Consider the following 24,826-nt stretch of genomic DNA (forward strand, 5'->3'; position numbering starts at 1 on the left):
CACCTCTCATTCTTCTAAACTCCAATGAGTGTAGGCCCAACCTGCTTAATTTTTTTTCATAACAAACCATTCATCCCAGGAATCAACCTAGTGCACCTTCTCTGAACTGCTTCTGATGTAACTCCACCCTATTCTGAAGAAAGCTTATTGACCTGAAACATTAACTCTGTTTCTCTCTACCCTGATGCTGCCAGACCTGCTGAGTATTTCTAGAATTTTCTATTTTTATTATTAAATTTTACCAATGTTCAGCTGTTTTGTGCTGGCAGACTGCACTGTTTTATCTAGTTAATTCCGGTGTTATTCTTTGAACACTTGTTGGTTCCTAAGCCTTGCATCTGCCAACCTATGTTCTCTGGTCTCAGCTCAGTTGTATGTGTTCCGACAGGGAGAAAGTGCGCTTCATATCTGGCAAATAGAAATTATTCCTGCGTTGATTGCTTTGGAGAATCTGATGGTGCGGTTCTGTTCATGTCAGGCATCTGGTTGACCAATAAAAGATGGTGTAGGTTAAGCAGATGTTTCCATACATTATGTCTTGTGTGAAGAAAGTGTTAGGTTTTGTAGACCCCACTGAAATAACTTCACGAGTCGTGGTCATATTTTAAGTTGCGGTCATGTACTATTTCAAAGATAAACTTCAATCATCACCAGAAAAAAATATATGTATGTCTAATATAAAATCTGAGAGCCACCCCTTGCTGGTTCATGTAAATAAAACTGCACAGCTCTGCTTTGGCTTCTTGCTTTAATTAGCTCTCGGTCTGTGTTCAAGCATAATAGCCACTGAATTGTCGGTTGGCGCTTTAGCAGTAATTACCCCACTCTGTGCAACACTCTGCTGTGCTTGTGCTTCTACTGTTGCCGTCAAATTATCGGGCACGTGTTCTGGAGCTTCTATTTGAGACTTTCACCTTCTGCAATGCTTTGTAATTCATTAGCTAGCCCCTTGCCCAGTGGTGAGCTGAATGCTTCCTAATGTAGGCCATTGTTCATCCACCCCTCTTTAATGCATGTTGCTATTCTGCTGCTACTTCAGGTGGCATATGGTAGCTCAGTTCTATACTGATCTTATTTTTCTTGCTTTTGGCCTTATGTTTTAGTAGCTGTTTAAAATATGTCTGACTGAAACTTTCAGGAATCTGCACTAACCGCTGCAGGGCTTATGAACCAAAATTGTACAGTTACAGTTAGTAGTAGCTTGTACCTCAAATGGAAAGAAAAAGTATGCATCTATGTGCACCATTCAATATTGATATTCTAAAGCTTCCCACAGCTAATTAAATACTTTGGAGGTGCAGTCACTGTAATTTATCAAAACGTGGCAGCCAATTTGCACATACCAATGTCCCACAAACAGCAATGCGATATATGCCTAGGTAATTTGTTTTTCTCAGTGACTTTGGCAGGGGGATAAATATTGGCCAGGTTACTGGGGAGAACTCCACTGCTCTTCTTTGAATAGTGCTGTGGGATCTTTTGCATCTACCTGGGAGGGCAGAAGGGATCTTGGTTTAATGTTTCACCTGAAATCCCTGACAGTACAGTACTCCCTCAGTACTGTACTGGAGTGTTAGTGTAGATTATGTGTTCAAGTGCTAAAGTGGAATCCATAACCTTCTGACTCAGAGGCAAGAGTGCTACCATTGAGCCAAGGATAATAAATAGTTTTCTTTAGTCCTGTACTTTTCTTTCAAGCAATTTACAGACCTTCAACTCATGAATGAATAATTGAGGGGACATTGGTGTGCTAATTTGTAGTGCTGCCAAATAGGGAGCAGACGTACACAGGGCTGTGTTCCCAATCTTGTCAGCATTAAATAAAAGTTACAAAGGGGACATTGTTAGTTGATTCACACCAGGTCACTAATGCATGTCACTTAATAGCCATTACAGGATGGAATTGGTGTAGTTTTTGGGAAGAAGGTTACATGACTGACCTTCTGACCTGACAAATGATACAGTAAATTTTGATTTTGTGCAGTTGTGTAAACTGGGTGACAGTAAATCCTTCGCCCATTTTACACTTCACCCTATCATTATTTTCAGTGAAGTTGGTGGGAATAAAAATCAGGAGATGTAAAATAGGTTGTGGATTCCCCATTACTCATTTTATACTGTCACACAAGATCAGAATTTACAGCAATGTGTTTTAAAAAGAACAAGAGAAAATAAGAATCACTTACATTTTGGTATGCCTCTGTGAAGCATTTGGTGATTTCTTTTCTATGTTAATGGCAAAACGTAACTCGAAGTTGATGTTTTTCTCAGTAAATTCTTCTCAGAGAATACCCTGAAAATCAAGTGCTGATCATTGTTTGTTTAATCATTTGCTTTAAAAGAAAAGCTTCAATAAAACATAATTAACAAAACTCCATTTAAAGGCAATAGAAGCTCAGCAACATCAATTCAAATTGCAACAAGCCAAGGTGCTCCAAATGCTTAAGCAACTCAGCAGAGAGCTACCCAGGACTGATACAAACTACTGTATGGCAGATCAGCACAGGGGAAGTGACACTGACTTCCAATTTAGTCTGCTACTTTGGGTGTTCAGTAGCACACTGCACCCAGCTCTTTTTTTGTTTGACACATTAGTTGTAGGAGTGCTGTAAGCACTTTGTAAACAATTCCAGCCACTGATTGAACGTATTTATCATAATTGTGAGGTAACATTGAATTTGGCATTTTTGAAATGCACTGCACTCCTGCATCAAATTTTTTATTATGTGTGCAGATTGATAAGTGCAAACTTGAAAACAAATTAAAAGTATGTTTCAAAGTAAGTGAAAAGTAAACTATCTGATTGTCCAGCTAGGATCACCTTGCTGCAGGGTATCCTGAGGCTGAGCGTGAAGAATCTCAACCCCTAGCTCATAGGTCCAGGTCTATCCATTCTGGTCTGCTCAATGAGCCAGGCTGACTGGACTGGCTCTGGAATACTATGGACCAATCTGACTTAAATAAAAGACTGCCAAGTCTGCTGCAGAGCAGATTTCTACTCTTCCATTGCCAGACATGTGACCTTGGGACCAGTTTGACTCCAAAAAGATTCCCCTACCTCTCCTCAAGGGGAATAGTTATCAATAGTTATCAATGATGTTTTTTTTCAAACACCATATTACTCAATAGAAAGAGCAGCAAATTGCAGCTGATTTTGGATGGCACTTATATTGCCTACATGACTATCCTGAGTTTAATAGCAATGTCAGTGCTTTTTTCACTGTTCCAGACAAGTCAAACATTTCTTTTGAGCCTGGTGGCCTTTAATGACAGTTCTTCTAATTTATTGCTCTTACTGCTTCAAACAGGGTGCATTTTAGCAGTTTTTTGACAGAAGTATCTCAGTGCATTGTTAGCTTGTCAGTATTTCAACCAAGCAGACAGTTAGTTGAGAGTGGGCCTAGGGTGACATTTTTTCATCCTGGATGACCCTGGTGCAGAAATGACAAGATTGAGTCCTCTAGTTTGGGGGCCTCTTTTCCTTACCATGGGCTGGTTTATCAGAATTGCCATGTGTTTCTCTATTATACCAGTGACAAGCTTAACCTTTCCCTGCAATAAATCAATTTGTATGAGCAGTGATTCAATCCACCCTCCCCAACTTCCACCATACATCTAACCTGAGGGGAAACATAGTAGGTAACCTCATACCCAGTTCTGGGTTTATAAGTAGTGTAAAGTTATTTCTCACTGAGTATTACTGTCCAACATTTCTACAAGTGACAGCCTTTGCCTTGTCTATCCACTTCTTGATTTCAGATGGGGTGAATTGAAGTGACTAAGCAGAGCCATCAGCCATTAGCTATTAACAAGCTCGTGCTTTAACCAAGATAGAAAAAACATTGTCAGCTACCCTGGAGCTAACTTGCTTTCCAGCTTAGTTGAAGAACTGAAAAGCAAAGCAACATTCTTGCATTTCTCCTCCCATCTTAGCCCATCACTGGACGTTTCTTAATTAATTCTAAGTTACATCGGAAGTGACCTTTTTGGTCATGAATTAATGAAAGAAACAGCAAACATTCTTTTAACCTTTTGTCGAGAAGAATATTGTCCTTGGGTTTTGTTCTTATTGGAGGTAGTGCCTATATTGTTCTACTTGGTAGCATGGTGCCACAGCACTCCATTTTGAAATTCTTCCCAATTTTCCATCTGAATATTCAATGATCCAGTGGGCTGTCTGTGTGGAGGCAGGGTAAAAAAGTGAAACCACTTTGAGGTATTTTTTTAGTGCAGTGTTTTCTAAGTTACTAAGTTTTTGAGTTCCATAACTTCTGAACTATTTGCTGCTTCTCATGACTGGAATGCAGAAGATACAAACTTGCAACAGCAGCATTGTTTCTGTGTCAATAATACAATGCCATTCTACAAGGATATAGCAGTTTGAGCTTTTAGATATGAATACTCAAACTTATGTACATTTGCACCAGTCATGATGTGAAAAGAGTCCATGTGCCATGGATCAATGTGGATGCACGGACACATAGTAAACGGGCATTTGTCGCACAGAGGACAAACAGGCCGTGCACAAGCACTGTTCCCTTTAAGATGTGGGATCACATTGTGTAGTAGAAATGGGCTACGCACAGCGAAGGCAGATTAGAGGGAACATTGCTATGGATACCCAAATATTCCCTGATTTCACAAGGAATTGTAATGTTGTGTTACATGTACATTTGATCAAGACTGGGATATTATGATAAATTTTTGCTTTCTTTTCATTTTTCAGTACAAAGGCAAAGTAAACCTTCATGTTTTTGAGGATTGGTGTGGCTCTTCAATTTATCAACTTCGGAAGAATATTCATTTTCCACTTTACCCTCATGTAAGTAAAACTCCAGCTTTAGTCCTTCACTCTTCTCTGCTTTCAAAGCAAGAAACTTGAAAGATAATGACATAAGGATGTATCGCTAAAATTCTCCAAATGACTTTTGCTGCGTTCTTCCCCCTTTGCCATGTTATTTTTGTCCTCTTGTAAGGTCCCCTGCACTGTGAACAATTCCCCATTCGTCAAGGGAAGATGACAACTTGCTGCTAAGTCTCTGTCGGAACTGCTATTTGAAACTGATACCAGGAGGTGTATGGGATTAGCACTGGGTCACTTGTTATCATGTTTTCCCCTCCATGTCACGGAGAAAACACTTTTCTCTTCATGTTCCACTGATGGTGGGTGTTACTTGTGACACTTCACCTTTGAGTCAAGAAATCCACCCCAGAGCATAGCATCTAGGCTGACGTTCCTGTGCAGTACTAGGAGAATGCTGCACTGTCAGAGGTGTTGACTTTTGGAAGAGATGGTAAATAGCACCACAGTTTACCCTCTGAGGTAGATTTTAAAAATCCCATGACACTAGTTTGGAGAAAAACAGCTGAGTCAACATTTATTCCTCAGCCAACAGTGCTAAAAGAATATATGTTTTTCTTTAACTCATTGCTGTTTGTGAGAATTTAAAAAGGTTTGAGCAGTATCCAGTAGGAATAAGTGGATAGTTCTTTTGGAGAGCCAGGCCAAATGGCCTCCTTATCTGTTGTATATTCCTACTTTTCTATGGGTTGGACTTTATGGGACTCCGTGGCCCCTGCCCACCCTCCCCCATCTCCACGCCCCCCACCACGACCCCCGCTAAAAAGCCCACCCACAAACCTGATGGCTGCCCTGCAGGAATTTAATGCTGGGGGTAGCATGAATTGCCTTACGGTGAGACTTCTGCCCCTCTCTCGGAAGGAAGTCCGGCCTTAGAGAGCTGCCAGCCATCCAGTTTGTCAGCAACTCTGTAGTTGCAGCAGCACCATCAGGAGTGGTTGCCACTGCTGGGACTATAAGCAATCCCACCATGCCGCGGAGTCCAGGTAAATCTGGAATCAGCGGTCTTGCTGAGGCCTGCCAACCTGGCCTCGGTGAGGGGGTGGGGACCCAGGTTCAAGAGGTAATTGCACGGGAGGCGGGGAAACATAGAAACTAGGAGTAGGCCTTTCGGCCTTCAAGCCTGCTCAGCCATTCAGTATGATCATGGCTGATCCTTTATCTCAACGCCATATTCCCACTTTCTCTCCAAACCCCTTGATGCCCCTAATATTCAAAAAATTATCAATTTCTTTCTTGAATATACTCAGCTACCCAGCATCCACAGCCTTCTGTGGTAGAGAATTCCACAGATTGATCACCCTTTGGGTGAAGAAATCTTTCCTCATCTCAGTCCTAAATGGCCTTCCCCATATCCTGAGACTGTGGCTCCTGGTTCTAGACTCACCAACCAGGGGAAACATCTCCTCTGCATCTACTTTGTCTAGCCCTGTTAGAATTTTATACGTTTCAATCAAATCCCCTCTCATTCTTCTAAACTCTAGTGAATACCGGCTCAGTCGAACCAATCTCTCCTCATATAACATTCCTGCCATCCCTGTTATCAGCGTAGTGAACCTTCGCTGCAATCCCTCTATAGCAAGTATATCGTTTCTTAGGTAGGGAGAACAAAACTGCATGCAATACTCCAGGTGTGGTCTCACCAAGGCCCTGTATAATTGCAGTAAGACATCCCTACTTCTGAACTCAAATCCTCTTGCAATGAAGGCCAACGTACCATTTGCCTTCCTAAGTGCTTGCTGCACCTGCCTATTTACTTTCATTGACTCAAAGACTCTCAGACCCCTTTGTACATCCACATTTCCCAATATATCACCATTTAAATAATTTTCACACTGAAGCATATAACTTCACATTTATCCACATTATACTGCATCTGCCATGTGTTTCCCCACACACACAACCTGTCTAAATCGCCTCCTTGCATCCTCCTGACAACTCTTAACCCTGCCCAGTTTTGTGTCATCAGGCCCAAGCACTGATCCCTGCCGGACACCACTAGTTATCGCCTGCCACCTGGAAAAAGACCCATTTGTTCCCACTCTCTGTTTCCGGTCTGTCAATCAATTCTCAAAACATGCCCACTAGCCTCTCATGTGGGACCTTATCAAAAGCCTTCTGGAAATCCAAATACACCAAGGTTAAAGGGGGGGAATGACCTTGAGGGTGGTGCCTCTGATGAGTCTAGGAAGCCCCTGAAGGAGTTTCTCCCCCCGCAACTTTCCTGACACCAGCCCGGTAGGTACAGCATGGCGTGGGCCTCCTCCCACCGCCTGTAAAATATGTGCAGCTGTGGGATGACCATTAATTGGCTGGCGGGCCCCAAGGGAGGGTGGGCCACCAACACCTCCCCCAGCCCCTTTAAAATGTCAGACAGGTCTGGGGCGGGCGGGTAGACAGCGGAAAGGCAACCCGCTGGATTTTAACATGACTCCTTCAAACCCACTGGCAGGGGAGCATAGAATCCAGCCATATGACTTTTGTTAGTTAATTGTTAGTAATATTTCAGATAAAATATACTTCATATATTACTGTGTTATAACACAAAATATAATGAGCTCCATTAGGAAATAAGATGGTATAATTGGTTGTTGTTACACTTTTTCTACTTCTGGAATCTGGATTGAGGAAGGGGACAATACGGGTGGCTCTGCTTAATGAAGTGGTTTGTGTGTGGGAGCCCCAGCACAGTTGCTAGTCTTACCACAAAGCACCCAGCGTTTGGAAGAATTGACACAAAACTCATAACCTCACTCGAAGAGCCTCCAAGAATGGCTGGAGGTGAAGCAGCTGCAGTTTTTGAGAGGTTGCGGTTAGGACTACAATTTACTGCAATTGAACAGGAGATCATTCCCATAAAGCCAGCTCCTTCCACCTGATTAGTGACCTGCACAGAAAGACCCTTGCTCTTGAAATATCACAAGAATGGGCAAATTCATTGTGGGCCACATATCCCAGATTATGATGTAAAAACAAAATGCTGGAAACATTTCAGAGGGTAATTGTTATCAATCCAAATGGTTTCTCTCTCCACAGGTGATACCTGACCTACTGAGTATTTCCAGCATTTCCTGTTTTCATTTCAGATTTTCAGCATCTGCAGTATTTTGTGACCAATGTGTAAGCCTCTAACAACCAGTGGGTAAATATGAGAAATGAAAAGTTATCTTTTTGTTTCAGACACGTACCTCAGTGAACAAGATTGCTGTTTCTCCAAAATGGAAGAATTATGGACTTCGGCTATTTGGCTACATACACCCCTACAAAGATGGTAAGGATGGAGGGAGATGGAGATTCTGGTAGTGTATCCAGTAGGCTGAAGGAGATGCATTCATTTATTCCCCTTTGTTGCTGCTCATTGATATTGTAATTCTATCACCAACGATCTAATAAAAGCAAATGCATAGTGAAAGTAAACTTCTGATAATTTAACAGGGTCATATAGGCTGGGATTTTCAATTGCTGTTGGGGTCAGGAAGGAGTGTGTGGGCACGATTTGAAAACTGTGTCCCCAGAGGGCAGTTGAATCCCAGCACCTCTGGATCACGATGCAATTTTCAAAGGGAAGGGGCAGAAGGGGGAGACGAGGAAACCCACTTGCCTCCAGTTAAAGGCCCATTAAGTTACTTGAGTGGAGCTGGTTAACAGGCTGGAGAGGGTGAGAATGCAATTTTCAAAGCTGAAATTGCTGAACCCAAACAGTCTGGAGCCTGTTCATCCTGTTGATGCAAGGCGGCCAGAAGTTAAAGTTTTCTTAATATTGAAAAATTCCAGGGATCTTGTGTTGGATCGTGCCGCTTTACCTTGCATTTGGTGGTTTGGCCACTTGGGTGAGGCTGCTGACCCTCTGAGGTGCTGCCGGCTCTCTTGTGCAAGGCAGTAGCAGGCCCCATATGGCTGCTGTCTGCCTTTGCCACTTGCACTCTGCAGGCAGCTCCTGTCTCCTGGGAATGCTGGGTGCCGTGAATTGGGTGCTGAACTCTCCTCCAGCCCAATTAGGGCGTTTAAGCCCCAACAGCAGGCAGTTAATTGGCTGATTGACATTTAATCTTGTTGGGGCTTCAGAAAATGACTGTGGTGGAGTTGCCACTAGCTTTTTGACATGTGGACAGAACCACTGCTGCACCATTATGTTCAGCCCTGAATCTGAACTGAACTGAACTTTTACTGTCTGAAAATGGATGACTGGGAGAAGAGAAATCAGCCTGGCACCCAAGACTGGTATTTGATTTTAATCTACTGTTATCCATTTGCTCCTTTCTCCTACCTTCAGCAGCAGGGTAGAAATGGCATCACCACGTTAATAAATATCAGTAGTGCTACGGACCGGAGGGAATTAATTTAAGAGGCCCTGATTTCTCCTCTCATGCCCATCCATAAACAGAAAGGTGTTTTTGATTTTTGATTTTCCCCTTTACAAGTAGTGGCGTATTTTCCTCAACCCTTCAGTTTTGGAGTTATCCAATCCTCTATTAATAACACAACATCAAACTCGAGATAAGGTAAAATAAAAGGGTTGATTTATTTTACTCACACACAAAATGCGGGAAAGGGAATTCACAATGTCCATCCCTTTTTACACTCATACAATAAAAGAGGGATAAGGGAAAGAAAGGGGTACAGGGCAAGACCACGATAAAAATAAGAGTTATGGTTTCATGTGAGCCCAGAGTGCAGAATCAAAAATCCAATGGCATCTTCCTTCAGAGGTTAGCGGCCTGAAACAGTTGCAGGTTGATCTGACTTTCCAGGAGTGAGGACTTCCATGATAGGAGAAGGCACGTAGAGATGAATTAGTCTTGAAGACACAGAAGCTCCAATGTTCCAGTAGTTCACCATGTAGATGAGGGCCAGACACTTCACCTGTACAGATCTCTTTCTCCTGCTACCTGTTAGATGGTAAAATGGCAGACTGCCTGGGTACAGTTCCACATGGCAATATTACAGGTTCTTGAAGCTTGGGGGGAGGTCACTTGACATACCTCTCACTTCTCCTCCTAGGTCTTGGTCAAGGATGTATTAATTCCCCGGTCTGGAACTTGAGGTGTTTAATAGAGGAGTCAGGGTCCCTCTTGTCTTTTGCAGACATACTGCCTCCGTTGACCGGAGCTCTGCATTAGAAGTGCAAAGGATTGGGCGTATTTCTTCGGAATTTGATTGTCGGCCGTCACAGAGGGCATTAGCTCTCATTAGCATTATCCTTTTACAGGTAACAAGGTCATGCTGGTTTCTGAAGGTTATAAATTCCTCTGGTATGAGTCATGGCTAGGCAGGGTAAAGCCTTGTCTGTTTTCAAAATAAAAATAACAATTTTATAAAGTAGCCAGGTTAACGTGTATATATATATTACATATATATTTTCCTTCCTGTCTTCTGGCTGGGACAGTAGAAAGAAGATATCTGAGAGGTTCAGATGGTATCATCATTGATTGCAGCCAGTTTATGTCTCCCCTCTTTCCTCAATGCTGAGGCAGGCGCACTCCAGGGTAGGTTTCTGTCTGTGCCACATGGGCATTCTGCAGAGCGCATGATCAGGCAGAACGATCTATAAAATAGATCATGTTCAATTTTACCTCAATTTAATTGAATTGAGGAATGGAATCAAGAAACACTTCTTCACACAAAGGGTAGCAGAAACCTGGAACTCAATCCCTGAAAAAGCTGCGGATGATGAGTCAGTTGAAGCTTTCAAGACTGAGATCAATAGATTTATGAAGGGATATGAAGCAAAGGTAGGTAAATGGGGTTATGGTACTGATCAGTCACGATTTTATTAAATGGCAGAATAGGTTTGAGGGGTTGAATGGCCTCCTTCTGTTCCTATTTTCCTAAATTAATGTGCCTGGCATCTTGCAATGAAGTTTGATTTTAATGTGTTGTCACTCCTTTATTTCCCAGTTCAGTCCCCTATCTCCCCACCTATTGTTTCAACAGCAGAGCACAATTAGGAAGCGCCACTATGGTCAAGTGGCTCCATTACTTTCCTCCCTGAACATCTGTCTAGGTGATGATTCATGCCTAGGGAGTGCAGATAAAAATTTGTTCCAATGCAATCTGTCTTACTGGAACATTTGGACCTAAGGGGAGTGCTAATGATGTTGGCTTCAATTTTTTGGTTCCACACAATAGCGGACTCTTTGTAAAATTGGCTAGAAGGATAAGGAAAATAAAGCACTGAATGACTCTGGGAGATGGAACTGATGAGTCTGAAGTTCATCACATCAGCAGTACTTCAAGATAAGTTATTGTACCACTTAAATGAACTGACACCTTTCCCACCCTCAATGTGGCATAAAACTCATTTTAATTTCTGTGTTTGTGTATGTGTTGTTGTACAACCACTTTCATGCACCGTCACACATGACAGCCTCCTTCAAAATAAAGCTATATAAAGCAGTGAACAAAATAAAATGGAAGCTGATGAAGACTAAATATTTATTGATGAGTTAAGAATCCTTTGAAACAATTACATAGTTACGAGGCGTTCAGATCTAGAAGGTGACCGAGTCTGAGGTAGGTAATCATGCTACGTGTCACTGATAAAAGAGGCAAAGGAACATAGGAAGAGGCATAGACCATTCAGCCCCTCGAGCTTGTTACTTTGTTCAATTAAATCATGACTGACCTATATTTCATTTACTCGCCTTTCGTATCCCTTGACTCCTTTTCCTAACAAAAGTCTAACAAGCTGTCTTGAAAGCATCAATTGTCGCAAATCCACAACCTTTCAGGGAGAAAGAATTCCAGACTTTCATTGGCCTGCTGAATTCATTGCAAAATGCCCAGCTCTAATTGAAGACTGCGCCTCCTTGTTCTTGATTCATCTGCCAGAGGAAAAAATCTTCAAACAAATTTGAAGATTTGTTCAAACCTTTTTAAACAAAGGAAATGTTAATATTAATAGATCTCCTATGCTGTGGCTGATATGTGGGACGTGATTTTTCGGTCCTGTGAATGGCGGGTGTCATGGCGGGCGGAATGGGAAAATGTGGAGAACAGTCAAGAGTCAGTTTCCTGCCGGTGTAAAAATAATTTGCAATTTTCCACTCCCGGCTTTCATGGCAGGTCAGGTAGTCTGTTGCACCATGTCGGGGAACTGCATTTGCATCCATTTGAATATCATGAAAACTCACCTCAAAGGCAGGTTGCCAGAATCACGCCCCCACTGCAGATCAAATGGCCACACCGGTGGCAAACTAGTCTGGCGTGATTCATGACCGGATATACGTGACGTGCACCTGGCGAGCACCACTTCACTCGTGACCTCTAGGTATGTTCGCTTACCTTTCATTGCGCTGTGCCCATGGGAAATCCCAAGTGTCAGAAGGGACCAACTGAAAAGAGACCACAGGTCAAAATGCATATGCTTAATGGCCCTAAGACCCCTAAACATTACAGCTAGCAGTTTAAGATTTTCAAGGCTCCCTCCCCCACAAAACTCTCATAACATGAACGCAAGTCGGTACTGCTGTGTAATCCAAAGCATACAGTTTGACATTGCCCTGACTGAGGCTTCTGTCGCTTGGCAGAATTCAGTCAGATCCAAGCCCCTGAGTCAAAGCCCTGTCATGCCGGTGTCATTTGGGGGAGTGGTGTTGGGGGTCTGCATGCCCTACCAGTGACTCAGAAGGCTGTAATAATGCTCCAAGGAGCTAAGTGGGGATGTAATGTCTGGGATGAAAGTGACCCATGGGCTCCACACTGACTCCCTAGTTAGTGACTGGAAAGTGACCTTTGGAGGCTTATGCTCATTCATGTTTCTGTTCAATGTTCCTGCAGCCACGAGCACGAATTACTCATGGATGGAGCAGGCAACATTGTGTTCATCCTGGCAATCAGGCAAGTAAGAAGGAGGGGAAGAAGGGCCCATTGCCACCAAGCTGAAGCTGAGGCTGGGCTAAAGGAAGAGCCTGACCCTGATGAACAAGGGCCAGCGGGGCCCCCTCAAGACGCAGAAGCTGAGGCTGACAGAACCATTGAGCGGAGGTGTCTGGCAAGACCAAGGGTCTACAGAAGGTGCCCCTCATACCTCCAGATGAGCGAGAGAGAGTGCTGTAGACACCTTCGCATGTCTAGGGATGTGGTGGCACACATCTGCCACATTCACCGGGAGGAGTTGATGCCACAGGGACCGGGAAGCCACCCATTGCCAGTGGCTTTAAAAGTGACCACCGCTCTGAACTTCTTCATGAGTGGCTCGTTCCAGGGCTCCACTGGGGATCTCTGTGAGATTTCTCAAGCTTCTACTCACAAATGCATTCGAGAGGTTATGCACGCCTTATTTAGCAAGGTGCACAATTATGCCCAGTTCTCCCTAAATGAAGCCAGGCTGCCAGAGCTCTTGGATTTGTAGCGATCTCCGGATTCCCACAGGTGCAGGGTGCCATCGACTGCAATCATGTGGCTTTAACAGCTCCCTGGCAGCAGTCACTACAATTCATCAACAGGAAAGTATTCCACTCTCACAATGTGCAGCTGGCCTGCAACCTCCAGAAGCACATGATGCAAGTATGTGCGAGATACCCTGGAAGCTCCCACAGCTCATACATCTTGAGTCATTGCAGATGCCACAGATCTACGAGGGCCCTCAGCACATCCAGGGTTGGCTTCTCTATGACAAAGGCTACCAGCAAATGAAGAGGTTGATAATGGCTGTTCAGCAACCACAAAGTGCCTCAGAGTGTAATGCTGCTCATTCTGCAACATGTTCATTGATTGAGCAGAACATTGGCATTTTCAAGGTGTGTTTTCGATGTCTGGACAGGTCAGGTGGCGCTCTCCAGTACTCTCCCCAAAGAGTCTCACCCATCATCGTGGTTTGTTGCATTTACACAACCTGGCACTCCAAAGGGGGGTTGTCTTGCCAGAACGAGAGATGGAGGAACTGAATTTCTCCTCCGATGATGAGGACATTGAGAAGGCTGAGCTTGATGAGAGCAAGGAAGCTGAGGCTCCAGAGGAAACATAGAAACATAGAAAATAGGAGCAGGAATAGGTCATTCGGCCCTTCGAGCCAGCTCCAGCATTCAGTATGATCATGGCTGATCCTCTATCTCAATGCCATACTCCCACTCTCTCCCCATACCCCTTGACACCATTAGAGTCTGGAAATCTATCTATTTCCTTTTTAAATATATGCAGTGACTTGGCCTCCACAGCTCCCTGTGGTAGAGAATTCCACAGGTTCACTACTTTCTGAGTGAAGAAGTTTCTCCTCATCTCAGTTCTAAATGGCCTATCCCATATCCTGAGACTGTGACCCCTTGTTCTAGACACCCCAGCCAGAGGAAACGTCATCCCTGCATCCAGTCTGTCCATCCCTGTCAGAATTTTATAATTTTCAATGAGATCCCCTCTCATTCTTCTAAACTCCAGTGACAACACAAAACTAAGTGGGAACGTGAGTGATGAGGAGGATGTTAAGAGGCTTCAAGGCAATTTAGACACATTAAGTGAGTGGGCAAATACATGGCAGATGTGTTATAATGTGGCAGAGTATTATTTAAATGGTGATAGATCTCTCCTCATACGACATTCCTGCCATCCCAAGAATTAGCCTGGTGAACCTTCGCTGCACTTCCTCTATGGCAAGTATATCCTTTCTTAAGTAAGGAAACCAAAACTGCATATAATACTCCGGGTATGGTCTCACCATCATGTACAGTTGCAGTAAGATATCCTTGCTCCTGTACTCAAGTCATCTTGCAATAAAGGCCTACATGTCATTTGCCCTCTTAATTGCTTGCTGCACCTGCATGCTTGCTTTCAGTGATTGATGTACAAGGACATCCAGATCTCTTTGTGCACCAACATTTCCCAATCTATCACCATTTAAATAACACTCTGCTACATTATAATTCATCTGCCATGTATTTGCCCACTCACTCAACTTGTCTAAATTACCTTGAAGCCTCTTAACATCCTCCTCACCACTCACATTCCCACTTAGTTTTGTGTCATCAGCAAACTTGGAAATACTACATTTGGTTCCCTCATCCAAATCATTGATATATATTGTGAATAGTAATAGGAAGAGGTCATAGCATGGGCCAGATGAGGCAGGAATGCTCGTGACATGCTAATAGCCATCAGAGGATGATGACAAATAGCTCATTCAAGCCTCTTTAACCAGTGCTCTCCACGCTGGGTCCACCTTACTATCTTGGTTCCGATCCTAATCAGGTCAATGCAGCACATCCATCTCTGAATGAGGAGCGACAACCTCGTGTCACGATATCCTCACCTTTGAAAGGTAGGGCAGCATGTGGCCTTTCTGTTATTGGATAATAACTGCAACATGGCGTTTTGTGCACAGAGTTGAGATGGTGCAGCCTCTTCCAGCATCTCGCCAACATTCCACTGCCTACGGCAGCCTACAAGAGGCAAGAGCAGCACTGCAACCCTCAGTGCTCTTGTGGCAGTATGCTTGCAGTCTGGCAAGTCGCCTCAAGTAAAACAGTCATCACTCAGTGGTTCTTGATTTCATGTGTGGGGTTGATTCTGAATCCGCACTGCGCTTTGTCCGCACAGGCAATCATTCAAGCAAGACAAGTGCTCAGACCTCATCATCATACTCAGTCCTCAACATTAGATATTTCCACGGGAAGCAGTCAACTGTAACTCTCAGTGATGGATGTGAGGCAGCACTTCAGCTCACCTTTCAGTAACCCGCGAAAGCCTCCGGCATAGTCTGATATCAAGCACTCATGATCATGCCCCTGTTTGGAGTCTCCCAGTGCCCTGTGCTGCCTAGCCGTGGCTTTGTGGGCCCAAAAGAAATTTAGGTCTTAAGGGCCCCATTCGTTGATAACAAAGAGCACATATCAGATGTTTTGGAGCCTCACACCGATCCCATTTGAGATCTCCACATTTTCATTGTTATAACTGTCTGACAAATGCACATGGAATCCAGGCACGCCAATGTGATAGTAAGTTGCAAATTACTACGTCCACTGAGCATCTCAAAGCAAGCAGAGAGTCAACGTGACAAGACGCTAGCCAGACCTTCTGGCCCAGCACCACATCCTCTGATGTGCAAGCCAGGCATCTCGGGCCTCTGCACACAACTCCTAGGTGGCACAGTTTTAACCATCTAACAGGGAATGCAAGGCATTCATGTCAGCAAGGCACATAGTTCTACATCATGGAGGTTGGAAGGTGGGGACTAATGTTGGGGCGATGTTCAAATGTACAAGCAAACATGAGTTAATACAGCAGGCAGACAGGAGTGCATAAGAGTTCCGAGATTGGGTTCATATATAAAGCTCACTCAGACTTACGGAAAGTACATGGAAGCCAGTGAAAGATGCAATGATGTCATGCGCATTGCTGTTCGATCCTGTAAGATCCACATGGAGCAATCTCCAATGCAGAAGCATCGGGGGACTAAAGCAGCCTCCTGATTCTAATCTCATGAGGCAACATTGTATGAACCTCTGAAGCAGGCCTCAGAGATGCCTTGGCCAACCACCAGGTTCTTAGAGTCAGAGGCTTCATTCATGTCGATACTGCGCAGAGAACGGTCAGGCATTGTAATGAGATGGTTCTAGACACCATAGAGCAGAGGCAGATGATGGGACATCTGGGGTTGGGGGGGGATGGGGGCGGGGTGGTGGTGGTGTGCATTTGTGACACTTGACTGACCATGGAGCATTTAATCAGATAGAAGAAGCATTCACAACATGAGATGTGGAGTGAGTCAAAATCTATTTACATTTGTGCAAATTTTATACAGATTTTGGACACATACTAAATGCTCTTACTATTTCTTTTTTGCTTCTTACCCTACCACTACATCTAGGTGCTTCCCTGACGTCCACAGTGGGGGTGAAGGCAGCCTGCTGACTGCTACGCCCTGTTGCCTGATGACTTTGGGCATCCGCTGGAGGGCCAAGGTCTAGAAGGACCCGGTCTCCTATTGTGGGGCAGGTCCATCATCCTTGGGCTGTGGAGCTGCAGATGATGGGGTCACAGATAGATGGAATTGGGATCGGCTGGACACTCTCGGAGTCACCAGGGTGTATGGCCCTGGCATGTCAAGCTGATGGTCCTCCTCCCTATGGGTGCCTGAGGGCCCGTGCCTGACTCCTTGAGGAAAAGGGGCACCTAGAGTGTGGTCAAGTTGCCCCGTCCACCTCTCGCTTAGCCACTGTTGGATCCCACTTATGCTTTGAGTGATGAAGTGCAGGTCCTGGTGAATATCAGGCACTATGCGCTGGACCAAGGTCTCCATGGCAGTCTCAACAACATTACAAAGTACTCACAGTTTCATCAGGTGAACGATGAGCTGGCAATGGATCCTCACTGGCTTGGGAAACGCTGGTCTCACCCTTGGTCCTCACTGGCCAGCTCTGCCACACGCTCTTCATGCTGGGTGAGGGGGTATGAGCTCGGGCATCCTCCCTCTGGCCTGGGACCTCTCGCTTTTGTTGTGGGTGATCTTCTCCTGCATAAAGTCAAATGGACAGACTGTGAGCAGGACGGATGCCAAAGCAGATGATAAGGGCACCTGCTGCCTTTGGGTGCTGTGTGAATCTGTGTAAGGGCTGAGGATGCGAGCTACACAGGATGTGAGAATAGATGAAGAGATCCAAGTGTATGTGAGAGAGTCAGTGGTGATGTCCCTTGTGCTGGCAGTGTGTGAAGTCCCTGTGGACTGTAACCCTGTGAATGCCTGATGGGCTTGTGAGAGTGAGAGTTGAGGGCGAGGAGAAGGTTGACTTACCCTGGCGAAGTAGATGAGATCATTCATCCTCTTCCTGCACTGGATGGCAGTCCTCCTCTGAGTGAGCATTGGCGCTGATCGCCCTGGCAATCTGCTCCCAAGCTGGTGTGGTGAAGCTGGTGGTCCTCCTTCTGCCGTCACGGGGTAAAGGATCTCCCAGTGTGTCTCCGCAGCTTCAAGAAGTGCCCCTAGCACATTGCCACTGAACTTGGGAGCAATAAATGTCTTACCTTTCGGGGCCATCACTTGCCATGACCAGTCCCAGGCTGCAGACAGTGAATGAAGTGCGTGTGCGGTTTAAATATAGCAGCTGGAAAGATGAGGTCATGGCAGGGCGATGAATCCCAGTCTCCAGAGCGGAAAATTCCGCCCATCGTTGCATGTTAGCCTGGGAGTTTTCCCGCAGTGTTGAGTTCCCAAGGATTGGGCGGTGCTTGATCACATCATTATTTGCATTGGCCAAGCCCTAGCTAACTGACTGACTACACCCACAATGTTATAAATTGGCACTGAACTGTCTCAATTAATGCCTCTCTCTCATCCCAGTGTAAGCACCATCTTACCTCAGTGACACATTAACTTGTATAAAACACTGAGAATAAATGAAATCTCCTTTCTAATACTGCTTGCAGATCAGTTATTTGTAAGTTTTTTATAAATCTGATTTTTCCATGATCTATTACACACGCAAGCACACACACAAATGCACATTCATACATGGAAATTCTCTGGATATGTATTTCACAGGAGCGGGATGAAAAAGTGCAACTGCCATGATAATGCATCACATGCACACTCACAAGTCTAAAGTTGATAATTCCCCAGGGCGCAGCTGACATTTTCAGCTGAAGCCCTGAGCATTAGACAGAACCATGGCCTTGACAGTAGGTGCAAATATTTCTAACATTAAATGATCAATATTATGGACACATATTTTTTATTTTCTTTTAGAGGATGATATATTTTATGTATGTAAATTGTGGCTCGGTTAGCAGAGTACATGAACTGATTTTCGCCTCAGCAGCAGGAAGGAGGGCCCAGACACAGGCTCTTGACACCACCTGAACCTGAAAGTGGGAAGTACCAAGGATCAGAGGGACATTGGTGTGCATGTCCACCAGTCCCTTAAGGTAGCAGGACAGGTAGTTAAGGTGGTTTAGAAGGCACGTGGGATACTTGCTTTTATGAGCCTGAATCACATCCTGTTGTCTGGATGAATAGAATAGATAAACTGCTCTTGTCTGTATTAGGTTGCTTGGATTATATGACTTGTCCTTGTCTCTATCAGTGTAGCTGTATCATTGACAGACTGTTTGTTTGCTTTTTTTTGTTAAAAAGATTCTGCTCTTGGTTGCGTAGCTGGTCTACGCAGTCTTCTCATAGAGTCACAGAGGTCTACAGCACAGAAAAAGGCCCTTCGGCCCATCGAGTCTGCACCGATCAAACAAGTACCTAAATATTTTAATCCCATTTTCCAGCACTAGGCCCATAGCCTTGTATGCCATGGCATCGCAAGTGCACATCCAAATACTTCTTAAATGTTATGAGGGTTTCTGCCTCTACCACCCTTTCAGGCAGTGAGTTCCAGATTCCCACCACCCTCTGGTGAAAAAATTCTTACTCACATCCCCGCTAAACCTCCTGCCCCTTACCATAAATCTATGCTCCCTGGTTATTGATTCCCCCCACCAAGGGGAAAAGTTCCTTCCTGTCTACCCTATCTATGCCCCTCATAATTTTATACACCTCAATTATCTCCCCCCTCAACCTCCTCTGCTCCAGGGAAAATAACCCCAGTCTATCCAATCTCTCCTCATAACTAAAACTCTCCAGCCCAGGCAACATCCTGGTAAATCTCCTCTGCACTCTCTCTAGTGCAATCACATCCTTCCTATAATGTGGATTCCAGAACTGCACGCAATACTCTAGCTGTGGATTAACCAGCGTTTTATACAGTTCCAGCATAACCTCCCTGCTCTTATATTCTATGCCTCGGCTAATAAAGGCAAGTATCCCATATGCCTTCTTACCCACCTTATTTACTTGTCCTGCTACCTTAAGGGACTGGTGGACATGCACACCAAGGTCCCTCTGATCCTTGGTACTTCCAAGGGTCCTGCCATTCATTGTGTATTCCCGTGCCTTGTTTGTCCTGCCCAAGTGCATCACCTCACACTTATCCGGATTAAATTCCATTTGGCACTGATCAGCCCATCTGACCAGCCCGTCTATATGCTCCTGTAATCTAAAACTATCCTCCTCACTATTTACCACCCCACCAATTTTCATGTCATCTGCGAACTTACTGGTCAACCCTCCTACATTCAAGTCTAAATCATTTATATATACCATAAACAGCAAGGGACCCAACACCAATCCCTGTGGAACCCCACTGGACACAGGCATCCAGTCACAAAAACACCCCTCAAACATCACCCTCTGCTTCCTGCCACTCAGCCAATTCTGGATCCAATTTGCCAAATTACCTTGGATCCCAAGAGGTCTTACCTTCATTATCAGTCTCCCATGCGAGACCTTATCAAAAGCCTTGCTGAAGTCCACGTAGACTATGTCAAATGTATTGCCCTCATCTACACACCTGGTCACCTCTTCGAAAAATTCAATCAAATTAGCCAGACATGACCAATCAAGCCAACATGTTTCACAACTGAACATAAGCGACGTGCACCTGACGAACCACACTTCTCTCGGAACTTTGATGTTTGTTTGCCTAACTTGCTTTGGAAAGCACTCACGAGCATCAGCACCAGACTTCACAGGCAGCACCGCATCACTTTTAGGAGGGCTCTACTTACGAGACCTGCCATAAGGCTGGGGTGCCTTTTCAATGACTGCAGGGTTATGGCTTGCTTGGGGAAGGGGGAGAAGTAGCCTCAGGCAAGGGAAGAGGCTGCAGGGCTATTACTGGGGAAGGGGGATATCCCAGGGAGTGTGTGGGGGCACATGTTGATCTGTGCAAGTGGCTTCAAGAGGGTGAGGGCTGAGGAGGCAGTCTCCAGAGGAGGTGAGCCCAGATGGAGATATGAGGGTGTGTGAGAGAGAGTGAGTGGTGCTGTCCCTTGAGCTGGCAGTGAGTGAGATGCCAGTGAATGTATGGTGGATGTGTGAGTGTTTAGAGTGATGAGACGGTTGCATTACCCTGGCAGCATGGATGAGATCATTCACCCTCTTTCTACACTGGATGGCAAACCTCTTTTGTGCAGCATTGGTACTGACCACCACTGCCACCGCCTCCAAGCTGGAGTTTTGACACTGATTGGCCTCCTGCAGCCAGAATGGGGTAGTACACATTGCGGCGGGCTTCAACAGTGTCCAGAAGCCATCCCAGGGGCGCATCACTGAATTATGGGGGTTACAGTCTTCTTGCCTTTTAGGGCCACGTCTTCTGTGTAGCAGTCCTGGACTGGAAGCACTGAGAAGTGTGCACACAGCTGCACGTCAAATATGGCGCCCGGCGTGAGGAAGCGGCAAGGTGAATCGGAGGCCACCCACTGGCGAAACAGCATGTTTCCTGGGAATGCATGATCAATGAGGTGGGATTGGGATGATAGAGAGTGAAAGCTTGCCGTTGCAGCCAATGGGTAAAACGTCCTTTTTCCCGTCCACTACCACACTTAATGCAAATCTGGGATGATTCTGCCCTTGATATTTTTACAGTGCTACTACAAAGTCCAACTTGTACAACATGTTTAATAACTGGTTTTAATAAATTATTTGACATTGAATATCATAAGAATTAATTATAATTCTATTTACCCAAAATATTTTTTTTGTGTGAAAATGGAGAGATCAATTGTGTACACCACAGGCACATTAGGAGCTTCTCCTATGAATGCTCCCATTGTTGTTATGGCTGACCTTTGGCTCCAAAGTCTAAAGTACAGTCATGTACTTCAATTACCCTTGACATTCCCGGTCACCATACTGCAGACTGGGCCGTGGTCTGCACTTTGTAATACCCACATGGCCTTGGTGGATTCCTTGAAGAATCTCTGGCCGAAGAGAGAATGAAATGACCAACCACTCATTATATACTAGCAGATCATCTATCACAGTGTTTCTGCTGTTCAAATCAAATTTTCATAATGTTGCCACCTGGCCACTGCTGTGGCCGCTCTCATTTGACAGTAATGACGGATGTGGACACATTCCTCATCTCACAACTGCTCCTGGCATATTCTCTGTAGCTCCCTGCCGGTGGTTGTTTTATCACCAAATTGGAATATGATTCATTGACCAGGTTGACATATTGTGTTGCAGGAAGGCCGACTGTGGCCCTGGATAATGTCTCTGCAGTCATTTCATGCATGGTGGTATTGTCACTGGACTAGTTTTCCAGAGACCCAGAGTAATGCTTTGGGGACCTGGGTTCGAATCCCACCATGGCAGATGGTAAAATTTGAATTCAATAAAAATCTGGAATTAAAAGACTCATGATAACCACAAAGCCATTGCTGATTGTCACAAAAACCCATCTGGTTCACTAATATCAGTTAGGGAAGGAAATCTCCCATCCTTACCTGGTCTGGCCTACATGTGATTCCAGGCTCACAGCAATGTGGTTGACTCTTAAGTGCCCTCTGAACAAGGGGAATTGGAGATGGGCAATAAATGCTGGCCTAGCCAGCGACACCCACATCCCATGAACAAATTTTTAAAAATACACCGTATCATATGCGAAGCAGAATCTCTGAATTCTTGTGGGGGATCTTTGCAAGTTCCTTCTCATCTAACAGTGAGACCAGTGGTTTATGACCCATTTTGATGGTGACTTTCAGGCCAATGATGTAGTTGGAGAACTTCTCGCAAGCCCATGTGACTGCGAGAGCTTCCTTGCCAACAGCATACCATATCTCTGTGTTTGACCGTCATCTAGATGTGTAATACACTAGTCGGCGACATCCATCCAGTTGCTCCTGGAATAAAACTGCTCCTAGATCTGTGGAGGAAGCATCAGCTGCTTTTGGAGTGGGCAGAAATGAGATGTAGTGAGTCGGGATATTGGACGAGAGCAGCATGTCTTTGATGTGCAGCCTGGCCTTTTTTGAGAAGGTGCCATTGGGGCTCTGTGACCTGTGCCTGGTTGGGCAGAGATTTCGCCAACTGGTTCACCATGCCAAGGAATTTTTGGAGGTCTAGAATGGATGATGGGGTTGGGAACTCGCTCATTGCCTTCGTTTTGTATGGACCCACCATGATGCTTTTGCTGTTCACAATATGTCCTAAGAACTGAATAGAGTTCTTAGAGAACTCACACTACTCATTCAGTGTCAGCCCTGCTTCCTGCATGTGTCCTAAGACAGCTGTGAGCCTCCTCTTGTGTTCCTCAATGGTCATACCGTGGATCAAAACATCATCCATATGGAAGGTAACACCCTCCAGGGCTTGTAAGATGGCTGGCATTGTGCGTTGAAAAATCTTGGTTGCCAAGGTAATGCCAAAGGGTAAGTGATTGAAACAGAATCTGTCAAACGGGGTGATAAGTGTAGTCAGCAATCTGGATTTCTCATGGAAGTTGCCGTTAGCCTCAAGTTTGGAAAACACCGTGCTTTTGGAAAGCTTGGTCAGGCTGTCACCCACCAAAGATCTTGGGTGGACTTCTCTTGCCACTGCTTTGTTAAGTTGTGTCAGGTCAACACAGATGCGATTGGACCCATTTGACATTAACTCTCGCTCTGGCAAACACCTTTATCCTAAAATAACATTGGAGAAGGATGGATTTCAGGACTGAATAACTTGTACTGTAAGGATGTGCAAATATGGATTATTAAATAAAGAAGTTAGGTAGATAATGTGGACTTAAGGGGTTTTCAGGATTAAAGCGTAGACCAGAGAAGAGGAGAGTAGAAGCAAAGAGATTGCTGCAATATAAAATGGCAATGTCACTAGAGAGCATATATCAAAGGTTTTATAGGATAAAGCTTGGAAAAAGCAATTAAAGGGAAGTAACAGTATGATATGAAATAACATGAGGTCCTTCATCACCATCTGACAATGTTTAAGGGTGGTGGGGGAGGGAATTGCATAAACACAGAACAATGTTGCATCCAGCAGGAAGCAGAAAATGGTATAAAAAGAGATTCAACATTTGATTCAGTAAGAACGTTGCTTTTCTGACAAGGCTGAGTACATCGTTAGGTTTAGATAAGCCTAGAAGTTCCCTGCACAGATGGTTTTAGTTGTGATACTAGATGTGTACTATTCTGCATGAAATGTTAAATGATGAATATTTTGAAGCAAGAATAACTCTCAGATGTATGCAGTCCCCAGCTTTAGGAATTTGTTAAAGTGATAAGAAAGAAATTAGCCAACTATTTATATTTGTGCAGGTTAGTGGGTAATTAAGATGCTTTTTTGGGACATTGCGGGACACATATTGGATACTTTGGAGGCAGATGGAATAATCAGAACAGGCTGGATTTTGCTTTTGTGAGAAATGTGTAGAGTAGTTGTCACTTTGTACAAGATTGTTGTGCATTGTAAGACTCAGGGGAAATCCAGTTACATTGTTGTCATTGATTTTTGTGATGCTTTCAATCTGGTTCCTCATGTAGCCCTCATAACGTACCTGGAAGCTCAAGTGGTTCCAAAGTCAATGTAGTGTTCAGTAAATCTTTCCTCTTTTGAGAGATCGAGTATATGGATGAGACAAGATTGCCCAGTCATCAATCCTTTCTGATAGCTTTGTCAGTGATGTGTTGAATCACGTCATGAGATAATCTTACTGTCTATAAAAGCCATTTCTTAAAGTATTGCAGTGTTGCTTCTCACAGATGATCCTGTACTGACGATACACCAGTGTACTTGTTCTGTAACTGAACCAGCAAGCCTTAAGTTGCAAGTGGAAATCCACTGATGGCAAGTTGTGAATCTAATTCATTAAATCCATTAATGATTCAAAAATGAGCACAAAGGTTGCCGGATTGTTATCAGTGTCCTTCAGAAGAGGAAACCAGCCACCTTACCTGGTCTGATCTAAATGTATGTTACAGTTTTATAGACTTTACACAACATATTCCTTCAGACTTAGCATTACTGGTAGCTTCTACGTACATATGATCTTCATTTCACCTATAATTGAGATGCACTTTACCTTGAGCATTTGGAACATGGAACCCTCATTAAACACTGACTGCTACAGTCTCATTTGCCTCCAAGAACATCTCCCTCTCTCTGTGAAAGCCAGACCGAAAAGCACTCTATCAACTGGCAAGCTACAG

General features: G+C 44.4%; 1 protein-coding gene across 1 annotated transcript in view; it reads left to right on the top strand.

Annotated features, from left to right (window-relative positions):
• LOC144684737 (N-acetyl-beta-glucosaminyl-glycoprotein 4-beta-N-acetylgalactosaminyltransferase 1-like) overlaps window positions 1–24,826 on the top strand; it is an 823,211-nt gene that overhangs the window by 488,367 nt on the left and 310,018 nt on the right. The window contains exons 4-5 of the mRNA XM_078548907.1: window positions 4,727–4,822; window positions 8,042–8,132. Coding sequence (XP_078405033.1) covers window positions 4,727–4,822; window positions 8,042–8,132 — 187 coding nt within the window. The remainder of the gene's footprint in view (window positions 1–4,726; window positions 4,823–8,041; window positions 8,133–24,826) is intronic.

Source organism: Cetorhinus maximus, chromosome 9 (assembly GCF_964194155.1).
Source record: "Cetorhinus maximus chromosome 9, sCetMax3.hap1.1, whole genome shotgun sequence".
Classification (NCBI taxonomy): Eukaryota; Metazoa; Chordata; class Chondrichthyes; order Lamniformes; family Cetorhinidae; genus Cetorhinus; species Cetorhinus maximus.